We start from the raw sequence: 9,339 nt of genomic DNA, 5'->3' as shown, positions 1-9,339 counted from the left end.
CCGCCTTGGCCCCTCCCCGTAGCCCCGCCCCGGCCCGTGGCCCCGCCCCTGCAGCGTGCCCCGCCTCGGCCCCTCCCAGTAGCCCCGCCCCATCCCGTGGTCCCGCCCCTGAACCGTGCCCGGCCTCGGCCCCATCCCGGCCCGTGGCCCCGCCCCTGCAGCGTGCCCCGCCTCGGCCCCTCCCAGTGGACCCGCCCACCCCGTGGCCCCGCCCCCTCAGCGTGCCCGGCCTCCGCCCCGCCCCCAGCGGCGCGCCGCACCGCGGCCCCGCACGGCCGTTCGGTGGCGGTGGCGTTCACCGCGCCGGGTCGCCGCGTTCGCCGCGTTCGCCGCGTTCGCCGCAGCCGCCGCCCCGGCCGCCCCCGCCCCCGCGGCTTGAGGAGCGCGGGCGCCATGGCGGCGGAGGCGCTGGCGGCCGAGGCCGTGGCTTCGCGCCTGCAGCGGCAGGAGGAGGACATCCGCTGGCTGTGGGCGGAGGTCCGGCGCCTGAGGGACGAGCAGCTGAGCGCGGCCGACCGCTGCCCGGCCGAGGGGCCGTGCCTGACGCGGGAGGTGGCGCAGCTGCGGGCGGAGAACCGCGACCTGCGCCGCCGCCTGTGCCGCCTGCGGCTGAGCGTCGCCGAGGAGCTGAGCCGCGGGGCGCCGGGGGCGGCCGACGCGCAGGTAACGGTGCGGGCGCCCCCACCCCGCGCCCGCCCGCAGCCCCGCCTGACCGCGGGTGTCCCTTCTTAGCTCTCCGCTGTTGCAGAAACCCCGCATTTCCTCTCGAGGCTGGTTCTGGGCTGCTGGGGCAGGTGGTTTGCGGGGGAGGGGGCTGTGTTTCTAACGGCATCCCGGGTGGGCCCTCTGGCCGGCTGAGCGACCCCGACCCCGGGTGGTGGGAGCCCGGAGGGGCGCGTCTGCCGCTCGTTCCCCGGACTCCCCTGCAGCGGCTGCAGGATCCGGTCTGGCGCGGGGCTCTGGCCCGCAGGGTCGGGGCCGGCCTTGCAGGGGTCAGCGAAGCGGAGGCGGGCTTGGTGTTCCGACGGCACCGGGTCGGCCTGGGCTCTGCGGGGTGCAGTCACAGACCCCAGCCGCAGGTGTTAGCTGTACAGGTGGTGATCGCTGATAATGGAATGAAAGTCCACATCACAGGCATTAAGGATGCAGCATTTGATTTTTTTTTTAAGAGTTACAGAGAAAGGGAGGGAGAGAGCTTCCATTTGTTGATTCGCTCCCCAAATGGCCCCGGCCCCGCCCCATAGCCCCATGGCCCCATAGCCCCATGGCCCCATAGCCCCATGGCCCCATAGCCCCATAGCCCCATAGCCCCATACCCCATAGCCAGTGCTGGGCCAGGTGGAGTCCGGGAGCCAGAAGCTTCCTCTGGGTGTCCTAAGTGGGTATACAGGGCCCAAACACTTGGGCCGTCCTCTGCTACTTTTCCCAGGCCTTTAGCCGGGAGCTGGATTGGCAGCGAGGCAGCTTGGACACAGACCTGTGCCCTCATGGGGGCTTTACCTGCTTCACCACGGCACAGGCCCCCGGTGCAGTATTTGTGTATTTTAGTTCATTAAAGGGCAAGGTGACATCAGAACTTTGTCACTCTCTGAGGCACCCTCGGACTGAGAAGTGTTCTTCGATGATTGGTGTGCTGGCGACGTCTGCGTGAAATGGTGCAGTTAAGGTTTCTGGTGGCACCGTACATTTCTCAGTGACATTGGTTCTTAAAAGTTTGGGGAGGGGGCAGGTTAAGCCACCACCTGCAGCGCCAGCATCCCACGTGGTTGCTGGTTTGAGTCCCGGCTGCTCTACTGATCCAGCTCCCTGCTAATGCGCCTGGCAAAGCAGCAGAGGATGGTCCACGTGCTTGGGCCCCTGCACCCTGTGGGAGACCCAGAAGGGGCTCCTGGCTCCTGGCTCCATCCTGGACCAGCCGTGGCCATTGCCATACCAGGCCGTTTGGGGAGTGAACCAGCAGATGGAGGACCTCTCTCTCTGTAACTCTACCTTTAAATAAATAAAATATATTTTTAAAAAAAAGTTTAGAAGGGAAAACTTTAAAGAGCAAAATACATTGAATGTGCATAGCAGGAGCATGAAATGTACGCACAGGCAGCACTGAACCCTGGGAAATGGCCCATGGAGTCGTAGATGTGATGGGGAGAGGCCAGCTGTGCGCCTGGACACCTGCTGGCCCCCTCCTGCCTCGGGCTTCGGAAGTGTCGCTCTTTCTTTCTGTGGATGCCAGCCCTTCATCATGTCTCTTTCAGCCTCCCAGTCAAAGCCAAGACGAAGACACTGACAAGAAGAAAATGAAGGAAAGTGGGCCTGACAGCGAGGTAAGGCCCCGCTGTGCAGCTCCTGTGAAAGCTACCTGGGGGCCGGGGCCAGATGCCGCCTTGGGTGCCCACGTCCGTGCTGTGGTGTTGTGGGGGTCGGGGTCCCAGCTCTGCCACCGGCTCAGGCCTCCTGGTGGTGCACACTGTAGGAAGCAGTGGGGTGGTTCCAGTAGCTGGGTCGCTACCACTCATGGGGGACTCCTGAATCGGGTTCAGGCTTCTGGCTTTGGTCCAGCCCTGGCTGCTGTGGGCTTTTGGGGAGTGAAACAGCAGATGGGAGGTCGCTCGCTCGCTCACTCGCTCTTGCTGCTCGCTGTCTGTTTACCTTTCAAATAAATAAATAAGGCCGGCGCCGCGGCTCACTAGGCTAATCCTCCGCCTGCGGCGCTGGCACCCCAGGTTCTAGTCCCGGTTGGGGCGCCAGGTCTGTCCTGGTTGCCCCTCTTCCAGTCCAGCTCTCTGCTATGCAGTGGAGGATGGCCCAAGTGTTTGGGCCCTGCACCGCATGGGAGACCAGGAGAAGCACCTGGCTCCTGCCTTCAGATCAGTGCAGCGCCGGCCGTGGCGGCCATTTTGGGGGGTGAACCAACTGAGGGAAGACCTTTCTCTCTGTCTCTCTCTTTCACTGCCTAACTCAGCCTGTCAAAAAGAAAAAAAAAAAAAGAAAAAAAGAACAAGTTTAAAATATAAAATATTACCTGTAATTTAAGTATGTCCACAGTAAATTACCTATGATTTTTAATAAAAACTTAATTACAGATTAAATTATTTTTGTGCTCCATTCATGTTTTAAAATTTTGTAAGTCTTATGTATAAGACGTTTTAACTTAAAAGTGAACTAACTACACAACTGTATTTAATATTTAAGTGCCCCTTAGTCTGTTTAAGGTAAGATAGTAGAACTCTTCTCTTGTGTTAGGGAAACTAAAAACTGGTTCTAGTCCCAATCAGGGCACCGGATTCTGTCCTGGTTGCCCCTCTTCCAGGCCAGCTCTCTGCTGTGGCCAGGGAGTGCAGTGGAGGATGGCCCAAGTGCTTGGGCCCTGTACCCCATGGGAGACCAGGAGAAGCACCTGGCTCCTGCCATCGGATTGGCGCAGTGCGCCGGCCACAGCGCGCCAGCCACGGCGGCCATTGGAGGGTGAACCAACGGCACAGGAAGACCTTTCTCTCTGTCTCTCTCTCTCACTGTCCACTCTGCCTGTCAAAAACAAAACAAAACAAAAAAGTAAATCACTCAACCAAACGAGACGTATGTGCTGAGCGTCAGCTTTTGGTGGGAACAAAGGACAGTTCCTGGCCCTGGGGGGGGGGGGGGGTCAGTCTGGGGAGTTCAGACAGACGCGGGAACGGCTGACAGTGGAGCGAGCAGGTGCAGGCGGCCCTCCGTCTCCACGGGTTCCACTGCAGGGATCGGCCACCTCCGATGGAGCTGCTCAGGAGAATGTTTATCTCTGTCCCGAGCACGGGCAGACTTTATTTCTTGCCCTCATTCCTTGAGCAGTCCAGTGCGACAGCTGTGGACCCAGCACTCACGTTGGCGAGTGAGAGCACACGGAGGATGTGTGCAGGCTGTATGCACACACTGCACCATTTCCTGGGAGGGACTTGAGCACCAGTGGGCTTTGGTGTCCCTGGGGTCCCGGAACCACCCCCGCAGACGCCAAGGGGTGACTGTGTGATGCACAGTGAGTGCTGTGTGGCGGGGCTCTGCATACAGCTGCTTCCGCAGTGGGAAGGGGAGGTGGCTTTGAGCTGGACCCTGAGCGCTAAGAAGGGGTTTGGTCAGTGGAGCAGAGAGTGCTGGAGCCAGGAAGCAGTGTGAGGCGCAGACCTGCGGGTGCTGAGGGGGGAGTGGGCAGGGCACTGACAGGGAGGGAGCCGCTGGGGGACAGGGCGTGTGCTGACTCCGTGGTGTTCCGACGCTCCTCAGGTGCAGCGCCGGCCACATTTCATAAAAGAAAGGTTGGAGCTCTTCCAAGCGTTGAAGGAAGATTCACAGGCCCTGCTTCCGGTCGGTGAACAGGAGGACGCCGGCAGTGCACTCACAGTGAGGGTGGCTGGTGGCGAGACGGTGGAAGGGGCCCGTGGGAGGACAACGCCGTATCAGGTGGCTGCTGCGATTAGGTAACCATAGTCGGGAGACAGTGCTCAGCACTACGTAACTGTGCCAAAGCCTGGGGGCAGTGCTTCCTACTCATCCAGTGAATAAACTAAACAGTTTTTATCGTCTGGCTTCTAAAAGGGCCATTTGGATAAGTAATTAATTGAATGTCAAAACACAGTGTTTTTCTCTTCAAAAGATCCAAGTTCTAATGGTCCAGTAAAAATGGTGAAAAAATTTATAATCCTTGATAGAACATTTTATGCTGACTTATTCATCAATCAAGTAACATCTATGAGTTTAAAATTTTATTATTATTATTACTATTGTTGTTATATTAGAGGAAGGGAAAGAGCTCTCACTCTCCAAAGGCTGTCCTGGCCAGGGCTGGCTGACGCCAGGAACCAGGAGTGCAATTCGGATCTCCCATGTGGGCGGCAAGAGCCAGGACTTGAGCCATCCTGGGGTCCAGACTACCAGGAAGCTGGAATCGGGCTGGAGATGGGAATCGAATCCAGGCTTTCTGACACGGGGTGCAGAGACCGTGACTGGCATGGTAACCACTAGGCCACATGCCTTCCCTCCTTGAGTTTTTGTAGACCTGTTGATTGTAGGTTGAGAGTGTATGTGTTAGACATGTTATCCGTTCTGGACCAGGACTTCGAGCTTTCCAGAAATCACACACATTCGTGAAGGTGTGCGTTTTCATTAATGTTCACTCCTGGCATTCAGTACAGCTCTGTGGGCGCTATAGCACAAAACTTGCGTGTAGGTTAACTTTGACTGCTCCGGAAGGCAGAGACAGTTGAAATCCTCAGGCCAGGCCTGCTGCTCTGTTCACCCTGACCTCACCGGGGCCCTCGAGGCCCTCCCTGCCCCGTGTGATGTTTTCCAGGAGAGGGGATATGCTGGGGGGAAATGGGTTTTGAGGCAAATAAGTTTCTGTTTTTTCGTGGAGAAGCAGGTTGCGTGTTAGTGTTAGGTCAGTGGTTTGCAGGGTGTGGTCCCCGGACCAGCAGGATCGGCACCGTCTGGAAACGTGGTAGAAAAGCAGGTCCTGGGGCCTCCCCTCTTGCCTGCCGAGCCATTCGGCTGTCTGTGTTGTTTGGAGCCCTCCAGGGGCTGCAGGTGTGCAGTCCCAGAGACCCTTGAAGACGGTGGTTTAAGTAGGTCGACTTCAGACACTCTCCTCCGTGGCCTGGAGGTGAGCAGTCTCAGCTGGTGGACATCCCTGGTCCGTGCAGTCGTTCACGGATTCAGCTTCTTTCCACTCTGGTGACCTGCCCGCCCATGGTAGGGTTTGTTGGGGTCCAGGAGTGGAAGCTGGGGCCCAGCCACAGAGAGGCTGACCAGCGATGCCTTGAAGCAAGGACCCTGGAGTAGCCCACTGCAGTCCCGCCTGTGGCAGCTCACGTTAGTCCGTGGCCGTGCCCAGCTGTGAGAGAGTGGAAGTGTGTTCCTGCAGCCAGCCACAGGCCAGCTGGAGCATTCTTGCCCTGGACGAGAAGAATGGTGTAGGGGTCAGTAGACCGTCTGCCGGCCCCCCTCCAACACCCAGACACCTGCAGGTGGGCACTCAGTATCCAGCACCCCGCCCTCCCTGGGGAGACAGCGCGGGTCCACACCTCAGAGCCTGGGACTCTGGCGTGATGTGCGGCGCGCCCCTCCCCTCCAGGCTGACCACTGCATCCCAGCAGCAGACTCGGAGGCAAGTCTGCTCTCACCACACGTGTGCGGTCAGCGTGAGACAGTCTCAGCATGTCCGTCTCAGACGGGGAGGAAAGCAGCCGACAGAGCTGCGGGGAGCTCGGGGGTTCTGTGGCCCTTATGAGGCCTGCAGCCTCTGTGCAGCGTCCACCCATCAGCCGCCCTCGGTGTCGCTCCCCCTCTTCGTGGAGGAACGACACAGGACCCTGCTCTGTTCTTTCGTCTGCTCGGCCCTCCCCGGGTTTGCTGCTGGTTCTTCCCGGGTTGGCTACCGTCCCTTCCACCTCCGTGGAAGGGCGGTTCCCCCTAGCCACATTCCCCACTTCCGCGGGGGAGCGGCACACCGCTGGCCGGCTCTCTCGGGGGCTGCACAGGTGTTCCTTCAGATGTTCCCCTTAGATGTTCCTGGTGCATGCTGTCTCTCTCCTCCTTTATAGTCCTCCTCCGCCAATCCCAACTCGGCTGCCCACACGCCGAGTACGCTGCTCTCCTCCAATCAGGAGCAGGATCAGCTCCTGGAGGTCAGCACTCAAGTTGGCAAGAGGCAGCTGGGTAGAAGCTGTTGCCTCCTCTCCCAGCGCCATATTGTGGGAGAGCAGATGCATAGAATAAGTCTTAATTCCAGTAACTCAGTCCAGTCCGGGTTGCTCCCCACACTCGGCTGTGTGGAAGCGGCTCTCGGCCATGGCTCTGGGGCCCCAGTTTTGCTCTTTGGGAAGTTCATTGCCGTCTTAACCCTGGTTCGTCCCATTTGAGGTGCAGGAGTTTGTGCTCTGGGGCTGTGCAGTGCGCTCAGCCCAGTTGTTGCCGATGCACTCTGGGGGGCTGGGGTGTCTCCGAAGGATCAGGCAGCCCCAGTTGTGTGTGAGCTGGGCGCAGAGTGTGGTGGGTCATCGGCTGCCCTCGGCCTCATATCCGGAGCAGGCACCTGGTCTGTTTGCGCGGATCAGCGCCACGTGAAAGGCCTCCCTCTGCAGTACACCTTCTGGACGAGGCTCGGCCTTTTTGTTTCGTGGCGTCCGCGCCTGGCTCGTTCCTCTCTCCCTCAGTTGATTGCACTGAGGGCACGGGAACCCAGGCCCGTGGGAGAGGAGCGCCCTCCCTCTCTGACACCGCAGCCCCCGACCCCTGGGGAAGCCCTGTCCGTGCCCATCCCCCTGGCTTTTCAGGACAGCAGGTTGTCTCTCTAGTCTCGCAGGGCCCCGGATTTCTGGGTTCTTAGTCCACCGGAATTAGAGGCCACGATTGGAGAGAGCCTGGGCTTGTGGAGCCCCGTCCCTCTCTGCTTGCAGGTTGGGAGCCGTCAGTCACGCTGCTCAAAGCAGCACTTACCGACCGCGCAGCAGCTTCTGGCTCGTACAGCTGCTCCCTCACGTGCTCGGGCGCCGTGACCACCGAGCACCATGACTGTGCTGTGCCTGCAAGTTCTCGCAGGTATTTTGCTAGGCCATAACAAGGGTTCTGGCTTCCACACCTTAGTGTCTGTTGCCTTGTAACCGACTACTAAACAAGTACCACATATTTTGGTTATTTTTAGAATTATTTTTGGGTTTTTATTGCCATAATTTTAAAGTCTAGGCTGAGCTGCTACAACAAAAGCACCACAAAAACTCAGTAACTTGGGGCTGGCGCTGTGGCGTAGTGGGTAAAGCTACCACCTGCAGTGCTGGCATCCCATATGGGCACCGGATTGGGTCCCGGCTGCTCCTCTTCCAGTCCAGCTCTCTGCTTGTTGTATGGGAAAGTAGTGGAGGATGGCTCAAGTGCTTGGGCACCTGTAGCTGCATGGGAGACCCAGAGGAGGCTCCTGGCTCCTGGCTTCAGATCTGTTCAGTTCCAGCCATTGCAGCCATTTGGGGGGTGAACCCGCAGGTGGGAGACAACCTTCCTCTCTGTCTGTAACTCTGCCTCTCAAAGAAAAGAACCAAAATATTTAACAAATCTTGGTTCCTCTGCAACTCTTAAATAGCATGCTATAGAAGTCTGTCTCCTGTTAAGGAAAATGCTGTGATTTATTGTTAAGTTTAAGAAGGAGGTTACCAGGGGCCTGGCATTGTAGGACAGCCGCTTATCCAGTGTGATAAGCCGGCATCCAGTGTGAGCACTGGTTTGTTTCCCGGCTGCTCCACTTCCAGTCCAGCTCCCTGCTAGGGCACCTGGGAAAGCAGTGGAAGATACACCAACTGCTTGTGCCCTTGCCAAGCACAGGGGAGACCTGGATGGAGTTCCTGGCTCCTGGTGGGGCCTAGCCCAATCCCAGCTGTTGTGGCAATTTGGGAAGTGAACCAGAAGATGAAAGATTGATCCCTCTCTCTCTCCCTCTCCCCCCTCCCTCCCTTCACAGCAAATGAATAGATCATTTAAAAATGACTAAATAACACATGCAAAATAGTACTATTCCAGTTTTATATTGATGTGTACGTCAAGTGAGCCAGCAGATGGAAGATCTCCCGTATGTCTCTCTGACACTTCCTCCCTCTGTGCCTCTGACTTTCAAATGAAATGAAGATAAAGGAATAAAAACATCTTAAAACATATAGAAGAACATACAACAAAATGTTAACAGAAATTTCTGGGTTGGGGATTGTGGGTGATTTCTTTTTTCTCTGCTTTTCTGTACTTTCTAGGTTTCTTCTCTTGTTATTGTCAGTAATTTTCAAACACTAAAAGTTCTTTAAAAGATACCATAAGAGAAAGAAAAAGATCAACGCCTTAATGAAAAGCAGGCAAAGGAAATGCTTTATACAAGTAAAAAAGCTTGTAAATACTTGCTAAAATTAATAATCAAATTAAAGCCATTTTCAACCCCACGTTGACAAAGGTCAAGAACTCCTTCGGGTAGTGTGATGTCTACCAGAAATCTTTAAAGGCAGGAGGCCCCTGACCCAGCAGTTGCACTTGTGTGGACTGGTTTCCAGAAAGCAAGGCAGGAGACATGGGTGTGCGTGTGGATGTCTGTGCCGTGTGAGTGTGAAGGTGACCTCGGTGTGCCGGAGTCATGGCCCCTGTGATAAGTGTTCTCCCAGTGTTCTTCCAGCTTTGGAAGTCCACCTGCTGGCATGGAGAGAGCAGGCCATACAGTTATGTTGGCAGCTATGTTTCTGTGAAAAGTGTATGGGGGTGGGGTAGGAAAAACATGAGTCCCTCAGGTACAGAACCTCCCGAGTGTGGTTGTTTCTGGATGTAAGATGCCTGAGTCATTTCTAA

At 57.0% G+C, this 9,339-nt stretch overlaps 1 protein-coding gene across 1 annotated transcript in view; it reads left to right on the top strand.

Annotated features, from left to right (window-relative positions):
* The first annotated feature begins 238 nt into the window (after positions 1-238).
* TARS3 (threonyl-tRNA synthetase 3) overlaps positions 239-9,339 on the top strand; it is a 52,521-nt gene continuing 43,420 nt past the window's right edge. Inside the window, exons 1-3 of the mRNA XM_051822271.3 lie at positions 239-663; positions 2,253-2,321; positions 4,255-4,448. Coding sequence (XP_051678231.2) covers positions 394-663; positions 2,253-2,321; positions 4,255-4,448 — 533 coding nt within the window. The 5' untranslated portion in view covers positions 239-393. The remainder of the gene's footprint in view (positions 664-2,252; positions 2,322-4,254; positions 4,449-9,339) is intronic.

This window comes from Oryctolagus cuniculus, chromosome 12, assembly GCF_051225735.1.
Source record: "Oryctolagus cuniculus isolate XC-2025 breed Fujian yellow rabbit chromosome 12, ASM5122573v1, whole genome shotgun sequence".
In the NCBI taxonomy this organism is placed as follows: domain Eukaryota; kingdom Metazoa; phylum Chordata; class Mammalia; order Lagomorpha; family Leporidae; genus Oryctolagus; species Oryctolagus cuniculus.
Note: the sequence above shows the minus strand (reverse complement) of the source record. Positions and strands in the feature narration are given on the sequence as shown.